Here is a 19,594-nt window from a genome sequence, read left to right as displayed (position 1 = left end):
AAAATTTGCCACATGCACAAAAGTTGCAACACATGCAAAAGTTGCCTCACACAAAACTTGCACATACTCAAAAGATGCTACACGTGTGTCACCACACAAAACTCATCTCTCAAAAGTCGCTACATGCATGTCGCCACACGCAACTCAACACACACAACTTGACACATGAAACTCGCCCTAAAACACACACAAGTCTGGTATTATCCTTAAAAAATGAAAATCTGATTACCGTAATAAGCAGACAAACTACAAGAGCAACAAATGTACCATATAGGAAATACAGCAGCTGTCAGTCACATGACCTGTCTATTATGTGTATGTGTGAGCTAATATATACTGCCAGGGGGGAGGGCTTCCTGTTGGCTGGGAATTTATCAGGCTGCCAATGTAGCTTACAAATACTGAGGTAAAAATACTGACCAAATAACGTGTGAACGCAGTCTAATACAGGAGGAGATGACATACAGATATCTATAATATAACGCTGGGAGCGTCACTCTGTCCGAAGCCTTAATAGACTGCGCAGGCGCGACGCTCCTAGCGTTACATTATAGAAAATGCCGCCAAGAGCAGGGGGTTGGGAGCACGGGGGCGCCGTCTATTATAGATGCCGCCGAGAGCAGGGGGTCGGGAGCACGGGGGCGCCGTATGTCTGTCGGCACAGTAAGTTTTTACTTATGGCATTTCCGGCGCCATTGTCTTGCTCCCCCTGGTGCCGGAATCGGCGCCTGCGCAGTCCGCGCGTTCCGGCGCCATTTTCTTGAAGACACACAGCAGTGTGTCTTCAAGAAAATGGCGCCGGAAAGCGCGGACTGCGCAGGCGCCGATTCCGGCACCAGGAGGAGCAAGACAATGGCGCCGGAAATTCCGTAAGTAACAAATTGCTGTGGCATGAAGTGCCACAGCCTCATGGCACAGTAAGTTTTTACTTACGGCATTTCCGGCGCCATTGTCTTGCTCCTCCTGGTGCCGGAATCGGCGCCTGCGCAGTCCGCGCTTTCCGGCGCCATTTTCTTGAAGACACACTCCGGCTCCACTGCAGATGTGTCTTCAAGAAAATGGCGCCGGAAAGCGCGGACTACGCAGGCGCCGATTCCTGCTGCCGGAATCGGCGCCTGTGCAGTCCGCGCTTTCCGGCGCCATTTTCTTGAAGACACACCTGCAGTGGAGCCGGACGATAGGTGAGTATGGTATTTTTTTTTTTTATATGGCAGCAGCATACGGGGGCATACACACTGGGGCGTCTTATGGAGGGCATATAATACAATGGTGGCGCAGGATGGCAGCAGCACATGACAGAACGGGCGCAGGATGGCAGCAGCACATGACAGAACGGGCGCAGGATGGGAGCAGCACATGACAGAACGGGCGCAGGATGGCAGCAGCACATGACAGAACGGGCGCAGGATGGGAGCAGCACATGACAGAACGGGCGCAGGATGGCAGCAGCACATGACAGAACGGGCGCAGGATGGGAGCAGCACATGACAGAACGGGCGCAGGATGGCAGCAGCACATGACAGAACGGGCGCAGGATGGGAGCAGCACATGACAGAACGGGCGCAGGATGGCAGCAGCACATGACAGAACGGGCGCAGGATGGCAGCAGCACATGACAGAACGGGCGCAGGATGGGAGCAGCACATGACAGAACGGGCGCAGGATGGCAGCAGCACATGACAGAACGGGCGCAGGATGGGAGCAGCACATGACAGAACGGGCGCAGGATGGGAGCAGCACATGACAGAACGGGCGCAGGATGGCAGCAGCACATGACAGAACGGGCGCAGGATGGGAGCAGCACATGACAGAACGGGCGCAGGATGGCAGCAGCACATGACAGAACGGGCGCAGGATGGGAGCAGCACATGACAGAACGGGCGCAGGATGGCAGCAGCACATGACAGAACGGGCGCAGGATGGGAGCAGCACATGACAGAACGGGCGCAGGATGGCAGCAGCACATGACAGAACGGGCGCAGGATGGCAGCAGCACATGACAGAACGGGCGCAGGATGGGAGCAGCACATGACAGAACGGGCGCAGGATGGCAGCAGCACATGACAGAACGGGCGCAGGATGGCAGCAGCACATGACAGAACGGGCGCAGGATGGGAGCAGCACATGACAGAACGGGCGCAGGATGGCAGCAGCACATGACAGAACAGGCGCAGGATGGGAGCAGCACATGACAAAACGGGAGCAGGATGGGAGCAGCACATGACAGAACGGGGGCGCAGGATGGGAGCAGCACATGACAGAACGGGGGCGCAGGATGGGAGCAGCACATGACAGGATGGGAGCAGCAAATGACAGAATGGAGGCGCAGGATGGGAGCAGCACATGACAGAACGGGGGGCGCAGGATGGGAGCAGCACATGACAGAACGGGGGCGCAAGATGGGAACAGCACATGACAGGATGGGGATGCAAGATGGAGCAGCACATGACAGGATGGGGATGCAGGATGGAGCAGCACATGACAGAATGGGGGCGCAGGATGGAGCCGCACATGACAGGATGGGGACGCAGGATGGAGCAGCACATGACAGGATGGGGACGCAGGATGGAGCAGCACATACCAGGATGGAGACCATATACCAATATAAATGCTCGCCAACCGGGCGTAGAACGGGTTCAATAGCTAGTATACTATATACAGGGCAGATGACACACAGATATATACTATATACAGGAGAGATGACACACAGGTATATACAGGGGAGATGACACACAGGTATATACTATATACAGGGGAGATGACACACCGGTATATACTATATACAGGAGAGATGACACACAGGTATATACTATATACAGGAGGAGATGACATACAGGCACATACTATATACAGGGAAGATGACACAGATATATACTATATACAGGGGAGATGACACACAGGTATATACTATATACAGGGGAGATGACACACGTATATACTATATACAGGGGAGATGACATACAGGTATATACTATATACAGAAGATGGCATACAGGTACATACTATATACAGGGGAGATGACACATATATATACTATATACAGCGAAGATGACACACAGGTATATACACTATATACAGGGGAGATGACACACAGGTATATACTATATACAGGGGAGATGACATATAGGTATATACTATATACAGGAGGAGATGACCTACAGGTACATACTATATACAGGGGAGATGACACACAGGTATATACACTATATACAGGGGAGATGACACACAGGTATATACTATATACAGAGGAGATGACATACAGGTACATACTATATACAGAGGAGATGACACACAGGTATATACTATATACAGGAGGAGATGACCTACAGGTACATACTATATACAGGGGAGATGACACACAGGTATATACTATATACAGGAGGAGATGACACACAGGTATATATATATATATATATATAATTGTCTAAGGGTCACTTCCATCTGTCTGTCCTTCTGTCTCTCACAGATATTCATTGGTCGCGGCCTCTGTCAGTCATGGAAATCCAAGTCGCTGATTGGTCGTGGCAAAACAGCCACGACCAATCAGCGACGGGCACAGTCCGGAAGAAAATGGCCGCTCCTTCCTCCCAGCAGTCAGTGCCCGGCGTCCGCATACTCCCCTCCGGTCACCGCTCACATAGGGTTAATGCTGGCATTAACGGACTGCGTTATGCCGCGGGTAACTAACTCAGTTACCGCCGCTATTAACCCTGTGTGACCAAGTTTTTAATATTGATGCTGCCTATGCAGCGTCAATAGTAAAAAGATCTAATGTTAAAAATAATAAAAAATCATCATATACTCGCCCTCCGGCGCCTTTCCCGCTCTTCGCGACGTTCCTGTGCTAAGGATGGTATGCGACAAGGACCTTCCATGACGTCACGGTCATGTGACCGCGACGTCATCACAGGCCCTGCCCGCCTGCGCGAGAAGGACCTGCCATGACGTCACGGTCATGTGACTGTGACGTCATGGCAGGTCCTTCTCGCGCAGGCGCGAAGAAGCTGCGGTACCATGGAACAGACAGGGACAGCGTCAGGAGCAGGTGAGTATTTCATATTCACCTGTCCGCGTTCCGGGCGCCGCTCCGTCTTCCCGTCCTCTTGCAGTGACTGTTCAGGTCAGAGGGCGCGATGACGTATTAGTGTGCGCGCCGCCCTCTGCCTGAACAGTCAGTGCGGAGAGACGGGACGCTGAGGAGCAGCGACGAGAGGTGAGTATGTGATTTTTTTTTTTTTTTATTGCAGCAGCAGCAGCATTATATGTGGCACAATGCTGTATGGAGCGTCTATGGGGCCATAAAGAACTGTATGGAGCATTGTATGGAGCGTCTATGGGGCCATAATGGCATGGAGCATTATATGGGGCATCTATAGGGCCATAACTGCATGGAGCATTATATGGGGCCATAACTGCATGGATCATTATATTGGGCATCTATGGGGCCATAACTGCATGGAGCATTATATGGGACATCTATGGGGCAATAACTGCATGGAGCATTATATGGGACATCTATGGGGCCATAATGAACTGAATGGAGTATTATATGGGACATCTATGGGGCTATAACTGCATGGAGCATTATATGGGACATCTATGGGGCCATACCTGCATGGAGCATTATATGGGGCATCTATGGGGCCATAATGAACTGCATGGAGCATTATATGGGACATCTATGGGGCCATAACTGCATGGAGCATTATATGTGGCATCTATGGGGCCATAACTGCATGGAGCATTATGCTACATGACTGGGCAATATACTACGTGACTGGGCAATATACTACGTGGACATGCATATTCTAGTTTACCCGATGCGTTAGAATCGGGCCACCATCTAGTATACTATATAAAGGAGGAGATGACACACAGATATATACTATATACATCAGCCGCAAATAGTGCAGGAGACCTATTGGAGCCCATATGGATCCAAAATACACCCAGAACACAGTTAAATTTGGTGGTGGAAAGATCATGGTCTGGGGTTGCATTCAGTATGGGGGTGTGTGAAACATATGCAAGGTGGAAAACAATATCAATAGCCTAAAATATCAAGAAGTATTAGCTACCTCTTATATTCCTTAATATCTTAATAGATACCAAGAGGAATGAGGGCCCTGCTCGCAAGCTTACAAACTATGAGGAAAAGGGAGACACGAGAGGTGGATAGTAACAATTGCTTTAGTTATTCGGACCAGCCATAGTGTAAGGCTCGGGTGTTCATGTAAAGCTGCATGAACCAGTTAACAGCCTAACTATGTAGCAGTATAGACACAGAGGGCTATTAACTGTATGAAGTGTATGAGAACATGATGCGAGGAACCTGATTATGGTTTAAGTTTTTTTTTTGAATGGGCCACACAGGGATAGTTAAGTTAATGTGTTGAGGCGGTAGGCCAATCTGAACAAATGCGTTTTAAGGGTACGCTTAAAACTGTGGGTATTGGGGATTAACATACATAGTAACATAGTAACATAGTTAGTAAGGCCGAAAAAAGACATTTGTCCATCCAGTTCAGCCTATATTCCATCATAATAAATAAATACCCAGATCTACGTCCTTCTACAGAACCTAATAATTGTATGATACAATATTGTTCTGCTCCAGGAAGACATCCAGGCCTCTCTTGAACCCCTCGACTGAGTTCGCCATCACCACCTCCTCAGGCAAGCAATTCCAGATTCTCACTGCCCTAACAGTAAAGAATCCTCTTCTATGTTGGTGGAAAAACCTTCTCTCCTCCAGACGCAAAGAATGCCCCCTTGTGCCCGTCACCTTCCTTGGTATAAACAGATCCTCAGCGAGATATTTGTATTGTCCCCTTATATACTTATACATGGTTATTAGATCGCCCCTCAGTCGTCTTTTTTCTAGAATAAATAATCCTAATTTCGCTAATCTATCTGGGTATTGTAGTTCTCCCATCCCCTTTATTAATTTTGTTGCCCTCCTTTGTACTCTCTCTAGTTCCATTATATCCTTCCTGAGCACCGGTGCCCAAAACTGGACACAGTACTCCATGTGCGGTCTAACTAGGGATTTGTACAGAGGCAGTATAATGCTCTCATCATGTGTATCCAGACCTCTTTTAATGCACCCCATGATCCTGTTTGCCTTGGCAGCTGCTGCCTGGCACTGGCTGCTCCAGGTAAGTTTATCATTAACTAGGATCCCCAAGTCCTTCTCCCTGTCAGATTTACCCAGTGGTTTCCCATTCAGTGTGTAATGGTGACATTGATTCCTTCTTCCCATGTGTATAACCTTACATTTATCAATGTTAAACCTCATCTGCCACCTTTCAGCCCAAGTTTCCAACTTATCCAGATCCATCTGTAGCAGAATACTATCTTCTCTTGTATTAACTGCTTTACATAGTTTTGTATCATCTGCAAATATCGATATTTTACTGTGTAAACCTTCTACCAGATCATTAATGAATTTGTTGAAGAGAACAGGTCCCAATACTGACCCCTGCGGTACCCCACTGGTCACAGCGACCCAGTTAGAGACTATACCATTTATAACCACCCTCTGCTTTCTATCACTAAGCCAGTTACTAACCCATTTACACACATTTTCCCCCAGACCAAGCATTCTCATTTTGTGTACCAACCTCTTGTGTGGCACGGTATCAAACGCTTTGGAAAAATCGAGATATACCACGTCCAATGACTCACCGTGGTCCAGCCTATAGCTTACCTCTTCATAAAAACTGATTAGATTGGTTTGACAATTCGGATTAATCGTGTTAACCTGGGTAGTGCAGTCCAAAGAATCGGCACAGCACGTGTAAAGTCTTGGAGACGGGAGTGGGAGGTTCTGATTATTGAGGATGCTAACCTGAGGTCATTAGCGGAGCGGAGGGCACGCGTAGGGTGGTAGACTAAGACCAGAGAGGAGATGTAGGGTGATGCTGAGCCATGGAGTGCTTTGTTGATGAGGGTAGTAGTTTTGTACTGGATTCTGGAGTGGATGGGTAGCCAGTGTAATGACTGGCACAAGGTAGAGGCATCGGTGTAATGGTTGGTGAGAAATACGATCATGGTAGCAGCATTCAGGACAGATTGGAGCGGGGAGAGTTTGGTAAGAGGGAGGCCGATTAGTAGAGAGTTACAATAGTCCAGAAGAGAATGAATAAGTGAAACAGTAAGAGTTTTTGCAGAGTCGAAAGTAAGAAAAGGGCGAATTCTAGAAATGTTTTTGAGATGCAGATAAGAAGAGCGAGCCAGTGATCGGATGTGGGGGGTGAATGAAAGCTCGGAATTAAGTATGACCCCCAAGGCAGCGGGCATGTTGCTTTGGAGTAATGGTGGAACCACACACGGAGATGGCAATGTCAGGCAAAGGTAGGTTAGTAGAGGGAGAAAACACGAGGAGTTCAGTTTTTGACAGGTTCAGTTTCAGATAGAGGGAGGACATGATGTAAGAGACAGTGGTAAGACAATCACTGGTGTTTTCTAAAAAGGTCGGCGTGATAACAGGAGAAGGGGTGTATAATTGGGTGTCGTCAGCATAGAGATGGTACTTGAAACCAAATCTACTGATTGTTTGTCCAATAGGGGCAGTATACAAAGAGAAGAGGAGAGGGCCTAGGACTGATCCTTGAGGAACCCCTACAGTAAGGGGAAGGTGAGAGGAGGAGGAACCAGAAAAAAATACAGTGAAGGATTGGTCAGAGAGATAGGAGGAGAACCAGGAGAGAACAGTGTCCTGGAGGCCGATGGAGCGCAGCATAGTGAGGAGGAGCTGATGATCCACAGTGTCGAATGCTGCGGAGAGATCCAAGAGAATTAGCATGAAGTAGTGACCATTAGATTTAGCTGTTAGTAGGTCATTAGAGACTTTAGTGAGGGCAGTTTCAGGATAGTGTAAAGAGCGGAAACTAGATTGAAGAGGGTCGGGAAGAGAGTTATCTGAGAGATAGCAGGTAAGACGGGAGTGGACCAGGCGCTCGATGAGTTTAGAGATGAAGGGAAGATTAGAGACAGGTCTATAATTAGCGGCACAGTTTTGATCGAGGGATGTTTTTTTTATGTAATAGATGTATGGTGGCATGCTTAAATGAGCAGGGAAAAATACCGGAAGTGAGAGAAAGGTTGAATATTTTTGTTAGGTGAGATGTGACAGCCGGGGAAAGGGACTGGATGAGATGTGATGGAATGGGGTCACTGGTGCAAGTGGTCGGGCGAGAAGATGCAAGGAGCCTGATTACTTCTTCTGTAACTGGTTCAAAGTCAGAGAGTGAACTAGATGCTGTGGGGGAGGGAGGACAGTGCATGGTATGAAGGGATTGACATGGAGACAAGGAGATGACATACAGCAGGTATATACTATATACAGGGGAGATGACATACAGGTATATACTATATACAGGAGATAACATACAGGTATATACTATATATATGAGGAGATAACATACAGGTATATACTATATACAGAAGAGATGACATACAGGTATATACTATATACAGGAGGAGATGACACATAGGTATATACAATATACAGGAGGAGATGACATACAGCAGGTATATACTATTTACAGGGGAGATGACATACAGGTATATACTATATACAGGGGAGATGACATACAGGTATATACTATATACAGGAGATGACATACAGGTGTATACTATATATAAGGAAGATGACAAACATGTATATACTGAGGGGAAAATGAGGTGTGAGGTGAAAATGAAAAGGTGTGAGTGCAAAATGAGAGGAGTGAGGGAAAATAGTGGAGTGATCAGAAAATGACAGATGTGAGGTCGTAATGACAAGTGTTAGGGGGAATGAGAGGGGTAAGGGGGAAAATGAGAGGTGTGAGGGAGAAAATGAGAGGCGTGATGGGAAAATAAGAAAAGTGAGGTGCTATAACTAACCACAGATATTTTCTATGCCCAGGCAACGCCGGGCTCTTCAGCTAGTGTGTATATATATATATATATATATGTATATATATATATATATATATGTATATATATATATATATATATATATATATATATATATATAAAATACACACATGCAATAGCATTTGTTGCCTATTGACTTCAATTGTAAAAAAATATGCAGTATGCTGTTCATATTTTGCAACATATCGTAATATATGATTGTGCTATCTATACAGTATATAAAATCCAAACCACCTTGAAGTGGGTGAAACGTACACTCTTATAACCTCCGCTGGGTGAGTGGAGCACAGTAAATAAATTTGATTTATTTGCCGGGATTCTTAAAGCTTTTGAGCTAAATACAGAACAGTAAGGCCCACATTTGCTCATGTATTTAATATTCGACGTTTATCTTCAAGGTGCCTTTATGTACTTAGGATCTTCATAAAGCAGATCCAGTTTATGGTTTATTGCTTATCAATGTGGCCATGCATTGCACTGTATGAAAATAGAATGGTAAATGTATGCACATTCTAGGAAAAAATCCGCGTGCCGCATGAAATCTTTTATCAGCCGGCGTTCTCTCTGTGACATGGGACCTCACTGACCCTTATATCCATTATGTTAGTGCTCCACACTTAAGAAAAATGCCTGTGTGCTTAGAAATTATTCATGGTACCGGCATTGATGAAAGCATTAGTAAAATGTGCACAAACACCTTGAGTCCGTGTACCTTTTATTTTTTTACATATGCAGTGCAATTGATTTTTTGCGAAGCCGGTCATATAAATATATGCAACATGTTCAGACTTTTGATTTCTTTTTTTTTTCTTGCAGGAATCTGATGGACAGGGATGTCCTTTCTGCCGTTGTGAAATTAAGGGTACAGAACCAATTATAGTTGATCCTTTTGATCCAAGAGATGAGAGCAGGAGTATTAGTAATTTAGATATTTTATGTATGCCCATGCTGGACTTTGACGATGATGATGAGCGGGAAGATTGCTTAATAATGAACCGGCTTGCCTGTGTGAGAAAGGTAATGTCATTATAATGCATTAAACCATAGCTAAACATGCACATTTACCTCCCAGTACACCGTGGTACCAAGCTGGCGGCACATCTGATATTCCACAGGGAACAGGCAGATTTCTTGTGCTGTACCATTTAGTAGTGCTACCTAAGGGGATAGTCACATATGCCATTTTTTGTGCCCTCTGTAATCTGCTATAGCAGCCAGATGTTTCATTAGTATTTTTTTTAATTATTTTCCCCGCTCCAATAATGCAGTTGTAAAACACACCGTTGCTTATTTTTTAGTGTAATTGTCACATGCTCCATCCTTCTATGCATAATATGCAACTTCACTCACTATCACCCCTCTGAGATGTCACTTTACCTGGGCTGAGCTTGCGGAAATGACGAAGCCTCGATACATTAAGGTTTTTATTCACCCCAACGCATTTCGGTATCGGACTGGCACATTTTTCAAGGTAAAAAAAAAATTGTTATTACGGTAGTGTTTTTTTTTTTATCTGGACTTTTACCATTTTATTTGAAAATCTGTCAGAATGACTGTTAAATTCTAAGAAAAGGCTCTAGTCTGGTGCCGAAAAGCATTGGTCTGAATAAAAACCTTAATTATATATCATTCCCACAAGCGCAGCACAGGTATCGTGATATCTCCACTAAGAGAATTGCTATCTTGAAGAATTTTTCCTCCGGCCATGGGCCGCAAAAGTACACATTTGCGTATGCAGTATGTGCGCAGCGTCTCATCTTCATACGCAAACGCATACCAAAACAGATGCAGATGCATTGTAACGCTGGGTTTTTTATACGCATCAGCTTATGTATGACGCCAACAAAAACGCTGCCTGTGCATGCATTTGTATGCATTTTTGCCTGCGTTTGCGTTGTTTATGCGCATGCGTTCGATATTTCCAGGAGGGCGTGTCTCAATCGGTTCCTGGACATGCGCAGTTCGAAGTGCGCAAGCGCATTGAACGCATGCGTACGCATGTCCTTGCCTACCAATGCATTCCCATAGACAGTAATGCGTTGTTTATACGCACTCATCCGCATGCGTATACCTGTGCATATTTGATGCCTCCAAAAATGCAACATTTGCCGGACACCGCGAAATGACGCATGCGAACTGATGCAAACGCATGTCCCTGTGAACGCAATGTTAAACATATGTACGCATGACACAAGCGGATCTATACGCAGGCATACGCTGTGCACACATACGCTAATGTAAACCCGGCCTTAGGCTCTTCTAGGTATCGTGTCCTTAGACAACCACCTCAGGGGAACACTACCATCATTCTCACCCTCTTAGGGTATGTGCAGACTTTCAGTAATAAGTAGCACGTGTCCGCTCCATCCAAAGCGCAGCCGACTTTTGATTGCAGGTGATTCCGCATGTCTTCATTGAACCGCGAGCAATCACCACGTCCAATACATTGTACTGGTGACATTTATCTTGTGGAGATTCGCAATATGGTGAAGCTTAATAAGGCAAGGTGACATACTGATAAGTATTGGATACAGCTACAAACAATAGAAATTTCTGCTAAAAAATCCTGATGTGTTCACATACCCTAGGCTATTCTAATTACTAGCCCACCTCTGTGTACTACCATACAAATCTGAAATCCGTGAATCCCATAGAACCCTTCAGACATGCTTCATAACACTTGGTTAGTGTTTGTTTGTATTTTATTGTAGATGAATGAAAGACAGAATTCACCGGTGACGTCTCCAGGTTCGTCTCCCCTTTCCCAAAGGAAAAAAACTCCCCCTGATCCTCTACAAATCCCTCACCTCAACCTACCACCAGTTCCTCCTCGACTGGATCTTATTCATAAAGGAGTAGCTCGCTCCCCTTGTGCCAGTCCTACTGGGTCACCAAAGGTAAACTTCACACAGGGTGAGGAACATACGTGGTCATTGAAGCCACTCATTAGTTACAATATAAATTGGGGATAATCGTGTCAACGGCTCATGTTATTTCAATAGGTATCATATAATGCTCCAACTTGAGTGGTTAAGTGTATCTTTGTTATATTAAACCTTCTACAAGATTGTGAAAAACATTATTTATTGGTTGTTTTTACATATTTAGGTTAAATATGTCCCAAGAGAATCTGTCACCAAATTTCACAATACAAATTTCGGAACTAATTAAAGAGAATCTTTCATCAGGATAATTGTACCTCAACAAACCGCAGCATGATGTAGGAACAGAGACCCCGATTCCAGCAATGTATCACTTAGTGTGCTGGATGCAGCATTTATTATTACAGATATAGCAGTGCTCACATTGCTGGGCCCTGTATAACATCGTTAACACCACTGATTGGCAGCTTTCAGTGTACTCTGTATATTGACAGAAAGCTGCCAATCAGTGGTGGTGGTTTCACTCTGAGCACTTGACTGGAAGGCACGAGACACCTAGTCCTCCAGTGATAATTTTCTGCTGATAAAACACTTGATTTTATTGAAACAGCAAACAGCCTAGTAAGTGACATGTCACTGCCAGCAGGCACTCAGCCTCTTCATTAGGCTGCCACCAAATTACATAGCAAAAACAAGATTCCTTTTACATAGATTTCTTAAACCTGGTGATGCTGGCCTACTAAATTTAAAAATCTATGTCAGAATGACTGTGTAATTCTAATTAATGGGTCCAGCTAAAGACTGAAAGCGCTGGTAAGTAAATGCAGGATCTCCACCCACCTATCCTGACTTGCAGTGGCAGCTTGTACACAGCAGCAGTGTAGAGGTACATTGAGGAACTGCCAATCAGGAAAAGTGGACAGAGATTTAGTATAAACATTACACAGCCATTTGGATTTGGATTTTCAAAGTATGTGAACTAGTCTCATCCAGTGTAAGTGATATATAAAAATGTGTACCATTGTGACACCTAGTCACAGATCGCCTTTAAAAAGTACCAAATATGTGTCACTGATTGATGGGGATCTGATCCAAATATTCCCATCAATTGATTAATAAAATGCTCTGCAGCTTGTGCATGGTCGGAGCACCGAATGAGCTCTACCTTCTTTTATGGCTGGAATCACACAAGCGTATAACATCCGTAGCGGTATGCCAATGACACTCAGCTCCAACTCTGCTACAAGCGGTAGCCGAGTGTCAGGGCTTTGTGCTCCGATCCCCTCTCATCAAAGAATCGCAGCATAGGTGCGGAGGAGATGGAGAAAGTAATTTCTCCATTTCTTTTATTGCTTGTCTCTGCGTATATCGGACTGCACTCGGAAGGCGACAGAGTGCAGTCTGATGTTTCATTCGCACCAATAGACTTGGTGTGAGTGAGCTGAAACTCGTTGCCAATCACCACATGCTACACTTGTTTCTTCATGCAAAATCTGCTTGAGAAAATAATCGCGGATCTGAGCTGCCCCATAGAATAACATTGGGCCGATACAACATCAGATAGCACTCGGCCGTGTTGTACACTTGTGTGACCCTGGCCTTAGCCTGTAACTTATATCTGTGTACACGCACGAAAGCAGAAGCTTAGTAGACCACAAAGTGGCTTTTTGGTGGGATGAGAGCTAAATCCCCACCAATGTGCCACTTAGTACAAATCAATTAAAGCAAAATGGAATATTAATTAATCTTTGAGTTTTAATGTAAAATTTTGTCTTTCAGTCATCACCTTGTATGGTCCGAAAGCAGGATAAACCCCTTCCTGCACCGCCACCTCTTATAAGAGAACCGCCACCTCCACCAGAAAGACCACCGCCAATCCCACCTGACAGCCGAATGTGTAGACATGTCCAGCAATTAGAAAACGTGCCTTGTAGAGACCAGCCAATGCCGCTGGAAGCCTGGTGCCTAAGAGACCTATCGGGTGGCAGTCACTTAGCGGCATGTCGTCTAACACTCGATAGCTCTCCCAAACTGGGAAAAACCGCAAACTCCGTGATAAATGGAAGACATATCCGACACCTGGCTTCAGAGGCGAGGTTCGGGCAGAAACACAAGCATCATGACTTGCCTCCGGAAAGCGTTAGGGTAAGCGTTTGTCTCCTCCTGTGGGTGCTGGGATCTGCATGTCATTGAACAGTGGCTTCTTCTGGGCCATAATCTTCTGCTAATGTTCTTGGCAATGAAAGATTGCTCTTTTAGATGGGTTAATATAGTGGAGTTTTTTACATCTAGAATATAATTTCATACCAATGTTTTGTTTTTTTTTATGTCCAAGTATGCTTATTTACCTATATTGTTGTTTTTTTGTAGGTTTTATCAAATGTTTTAATGGAAGAGTATGATGTGCCTCCCCGACTTTCTCCGCCCCCGCCATCAATTACTATTCACTCTGCAATAAAGTAAGAATTACAAACATATCCAAGCGTCTGTTCTAAGCTGTAGACGTAAGACTGTGCCTGTGTCGTTTATAAAGCCGCACTGGCAGGTGTCACAATGCTGCAAAGCAGAAGAATCTAATTGCCATCAGTTTACCTTGCTTCATAGGTACAGGGGGATCCAGGGAACAAAAATTGTTTTTAATCTGACGGGGATTGGTAAAAATAAATCTGTAATTTGCATCTATTAAAGGTTCTGAATTCTTTCTGCAGTTTTTATCCTCTTTGCAGGGATCAGCAGCTGTCTCCTCGCTCTTTTCACACCGCAAGAAACCGATCATGTGAAGTCTCTGCCCCTCCGGCCGGCATTATTCACTGTGTGCGTGTCACTAACTCTGCGACTACGGCAATCACATTAGTGCACCGTTCTTTTTCTATACCGGGTAGTTCTTGAGGGTAACAATAATTATCTGGGGGTCTCTGTGCACTGAACAGTGCTGGCCAGGACGTGGAGACTTTCATTGTACTATCTCAAAGCAAAATCCATTCCCTCCAAGGTCGGGACTGAGGGAAGTGGAAAGGACAGACACTGCTTTAATAACTCAGAAGCTTTAAAATCGATAAAAAAAATTACAAAGATTAATTAATTACAACTGTAATTATTACTGTCCATTTTATAAAAATATTATTCTCTTGGTAATGATTAGCTTTTATTGCTTGTCGCATTTTCAGAATGACCAGCAGAGTTGACACTCGCTTTCCTCCCACCTCCTCCATAATTTACTAGACTATTGATCACTTGCAATATCTGTTCTCACCTTAAAGGGAACCTGTCACCCCCCCCTCAGGCGTTTATAACTAAAAGAGCCATCTTGTGCAGCACTAATGCAGCATTCTGACAAGGTGGCTCTTTTAGTTATGATGCCTGCACACGCTGAAATAAATGTTTATTAAATGTGCCCCCTCATACCCTGAAATGTTCCCGGAGGCAGGTCTTTCCCTCTAAATCAGACGCAGCACAGCCGTCACTCCGGACTTGTGCTCGCCGGGAGCCGCCTCCTCTTGCTGCATTATCGTCCCCGGCGCCTGCGCTGTAAGTACAAAGGGCAGCGACACTGCGCACGCCTGGAAAAAAAAATTTAATCTGCAGGTGCCGGGGACGATAATGAAGCAAGAGGAGGCGGGGTCCGGCGCGCACAGGTACGGAGTGACGGCTGTGCTGCGTCTGATTACGAGGGAAAGACCCGCCTCCGGGAACATTCCACAGTATGAGGGGGCCCATCTTATAAACGTTTATTTCAGCGTGTGCAGGCATAACTAAAAGAGCCACCTTGTCAGAATGCAGCAATTAGTGCTGCACAAGGTGGCTCTTTTAGTTACAAACGCCTGAGAGGGGTGACAGGTTCCCTTTAAATACTTCTTAGGACCCGCATACTCCTTTATCGGAAGTCATTGGAATTGGCTGATATTGCCGGAATCGGACGGCAGTCTGACGTGTAAGGGGGGCTCCTGACTCTTACCTGACGTGATGTTGGGGAAGATCGAGGTCAGTTAGTTTAAGTTTTAACACGCAACACTTATGTTATGCGCTAGGTAGACAGCTGCCAGAGCCATTTGGCAGCAACTTTTTCTACTTTTCCCTATGAAAACGCCTGATCATTCAGCCTCACTGAACATTCCTGCGTATGGGGTTTTTGGAATAGATAGCTGATGGGCGACCAAACACTTGTCCATCTTAATTACGGTAGATTCTAAATAAGGAGGATGGAGTTGAGGGGGAAACAGCTTTATTACTGAATAGAGACTTAAGGAATATCATACCACTTGATATTCCCCATTGTCAGACATGTGATCATTGCTTTCTTACCAGAGTTTCACATTGTATTTGTAAAGCTGTCTGACATTTTGCAAAAATGTTTTACCACCCCCAGTGCAAACATTGCTGAACTTATATGATTTCCATAATGAATACCTTGGTACGAGATGCAGCCTAATATAAGCGGCAGATCTCCAGTCTTACATTGTTTTATTTGGGGACCCTAGTATGTACTGTGTTGACTGCTATATACAAGAAGGAAAAAAGTCTGTTATTAATGGTTGTCAGAGGAATGTTCTGCCACGCTGAACGTACTTGGGTAAATCATCAAGATTCCCTGCTCGCAGTTCCGTTAGCAGTTACTGACCAATGATGTCCCAGATGTGCTCGATGGGAGGCAATTCTGGAGACCCTGCACGTATAAGCCACGTAGGCTGCTCATAATAGCACAAACAACATGTAGCTTTTTGTTGTCATCACATACCAAGCCTATGGGATCACACAGTGTCTGCACAAACCACTTTGGAGAAATAGTTGTACAACTCAACTCAATATAACACCGAGCTATTAGTGTACCCGAAATGAAGACTATAGCGTTTTGGCCACAGTACACTATACCTCCCCCAACATAATCTCGGAAGTAGGACTGGAGTCATGTTCCCTCATGGAATTGCCTAATCTCTGGCTATCATTGCATCCAAGTCAAAAGAAGGACTCACCGCTGAAGAGAACGGACCTTTATTCCCGCCTCAACTGCACCATTGTAGTCTTTGAGAGCGGTGGTGTGAGTTCACTAGTAGAACTGTAGCTGGACATCTGGCTCGCAAGCCAATAACTTGCAAACACCTTCTGATGATTTGTGTAGTCACTGTTGGTTGCTTTAGGCTTGGTATGTGATGTCCAATTTCACTTACAGTGCAAAATGAATCACTTGTGGAACCTGTGGTACGGCCATTTCTCCAGAGCATCCCAGGAGCTGTTTTTCAAAAGGTCCACACCAGCCTGCATGTTGTTTGTGCTACTGTGGCCTGCTCCTGTTATTGTGGCCTGCTCCTGTTACTGTGACCTGCTCCTGTTACTGTGGCCTGCTCTTGTTTCTGTGGCCTGCTCCTTTTACTGTGGCCTGCTCCTTTTACTGTGGCCTGCTCCTGTTACTGTGGCCTGCTCTTATTACTGTGGCCTGCTCCTGTTACTGCGGCCTGCTTCTGTCATGGTAGCCTGCCCCTGATACTGTGTCCTGCTCTTGTTAGTGTGGCCTGCTCTTGTTAGTGTGGCCTGCTCCTGTTGCTGTGGCCTGCTCCTGTTACTGTGGCCTGCTCCTGTTACTGTGGCCTGCTCCTTTTACTGTGGCCTGCTCCTTTTACTGTGGCCTGCTCCTGTTACCGTGGCCTGCTCTTATTACTGTGGCCTACTCCTGTTACTGTGGCCTGCTTCTGTCATGGTAGCCTGCCCCTGATACTGTCCTGCTCTTGTTAGTGTGGCCTGCTCCTGTTACTGTGGCCTGCTCCTGTTACTGTGGCCTGCTCCTGTTACTGTGGCCTGCTCCTGTTACTGCGGCCTGCTTCTGTCATGGTAGCCTGCCCCTGATACTGTGTCCTGCTCTTGTTAGTGTGGCCTGCTCCTGATACTGTGGCCTGCTCCTGTTACTGTGGCCTGCTCATGTTACTGTGGCATGCTTCTTTTACTGTGGCATGCTCCTGTTACTGTGGCCTGCTCCTGTCACGGTGGCCTGCTCCTGTCACAGTGGCCTGCTGCTGTCACTCTGACCTGCTCCTGTCACTCTGGCCTGCTCCTGTCACTCTGGCCTGTTCCTGTCACTCTGGCCTGCTCTTGTCATGGTGGGCTGCTCCTGTTGCGGTGGGTTGCTCCTGTCACGGTGACCTGCTTCTGTCACGGTGACCTGCTTCTGACACTGTGGCCTGCTCCTATTACTGTGGCCTGCTCCTGTTATTATGGCCTGCTCCTGTCATGGTAGCCCACTCCTCTTACTGTGGCCTGCTCCTGTCACGGTGGCTTGCTCTTCTTACTGTGGCCTGCTCCTGTCACGGTGGCTTGCTCTTCTTACTGTGGCCTGCTCCTGTCACGGTGGCTTGCTCTTCTTACTGTGGCCTCCTCCTGTCACGGTGGCCTGCTCTTCTTAATGTGGCTTCTCCTGTTATTATGACCTGCTCCTGTCATGGTAGCCCACTCCTCTTACTGTGGCCTGCTCCTGTCACGGTGGCTTGCTCTTCTTACTGTGGCCTTCTCCTATCACGGTGGCTTGCTCTTCTTACTGTGGCCTGCTCCTGTCACGGTGGCTTGCTCTTCTTACTGTGGCTTGCTCTTCTTACTGTGGCCTGCTCCTGTTACTGTGGCCTGCTCCTGTTACTGTGGCCTGCTCCTGTTACTGTGGCCTGCTCCTGTTAGTGTGGCCTGCTCCTGTTAGTGTGGCCCACTCCTCTTACTGTGGCCTGCCCCTGTCATGGTGGTTTGCTCTTCTTACTGTGGCCTGCTCCTGTTACTGTGGCCTGCTCCTGTTACTGTGGCCTGCTCCGTCTCTTGACTTGATGGTTTATGTCCTAAGTGCATTCAAAGTGGGGGAACATTCCTCAGACAACCATTAATAATCTCAGCCAAGACGTGTAAGTAGGTGAATTTCTGTAAGTGGTACCCGTAGTCGATACTGAATAAATCGAGATGTTTTGATACATTTTTTTTTTCATCATTTATGTATCAGTAACATTTCTATCCTGTGATTTTTCATGATTCCACAAATTTTTCAATTTTTCGCGTTGCTGTTGCAATTTTTTTGGTGAATGTAGTTGCTTTATCGTTTTTAATGGACATCTAATTAAAGAAACGGGTTTGCTGGAGATTTTAATTTATAAAACGGTTAAGAGCTATTAAGAGATTGCAGTAAATCTAAGAAGGCATTTTTCTTCAGTTCTCCGTTGCCGACAATGGCTACATTTGCGGTATTGCTGTTATATGTAGGGCTACACAAAGTGCATGCCCCAGCTACATCCTACTTATTATGGTTTCTTAGCAGTATTAAGTCGTTTTAGATCTGTAATGGAATTGAATAATATTAGTTTGCGTTAGTGCCTTTTGTCTATAAGAACTAAACTTCCCCATTTGTGCTCTTCTGCATGATTTCAACTCCAAGCGGGTGGAAGTTGTTGTTCACTGGGCATCTTAATTGAAATATAACCTCCCGTCCTGTCCACACATGAGACTCTGCTTTATGGCATATTGAAAGGGCATCTGAAAGTTTTCAGAGTATTAATTGCTCTTCCCCGTGCTGCTTTGCAATGGCTGGTCCATGGATTATTTTAATCAGTTGTTGACACCTCACTTCCAGCAGCAGCGGGAATGTTCTTTACGTTTTATTTGTGCCAGTGTGATCGTATTGTTAAAGTAAACTATTCTTCCAGCACTTTGCAAATCTGCTTCTGTTCAGCTGTACTTGTGGGCTGCTAACTGGATTATGTTCCAAGTGACTGGCTGCCAGCTGGAGTTTTAAAGTGACACAGAAAAGCAGAAAGCTAGTGAAGATTGTG

General features: G+C 45.6%; 1 protein-coding gene across 1 annotated transcript in view; it reads left to right on the top strand.

Annotated features, from left to right (window-relative positions):
• The window catches only part of CBLB (Cbl proto-oncogene B), a 242,320-nt gene that overhangs the window by 162,714 nt on the left and 60,012 nt on the right, over nucleotides 1–19,594 (top strand). The window contains exons 9-12 of the mRNA XM_069757756.1: nucleotides 9,739–9,939; nucleotides 11,634–11,819; nucleotides 13,584–13,949; nucleotides 14,175–14,263. Of these exons, the coding sequence (XP_069613857.1) occupies nucleotides 9,739–9,939; nucleotides 11,634–11,819; nucleotides 13,584–13,949; nucleotides 14,175–14,263 (842 nt within the window). The remainder of the gene's footprint in view (nucleotides 1–9,738; nucleotides 9,940–11,633; nucleotides 11,820–13,583; nucleotides 13,950–14,174; nucleotides 14,264–19,594) is intronic.

Source organism: Ranitomeya imitator, chromosome 3, assembly GCF_032444005.1.
Source record: "Ranitomeya imitator isolate aRanImi1 chromosome 3, aRanImi1.pri, whole genome shotgun sequence".
Classification (NCBI taxonomy): domain Eukaryota; kingdom Metazoa; phylum Chordata; class Amphibia; order Anura; family Dendrobatidae; genus Ranitomeya; species Ranitomeya imitator.
Note: the sequence above shows the minus strand (reverse complement) of the source record. Positions and strands in the feature narration are given on the sequence as shown.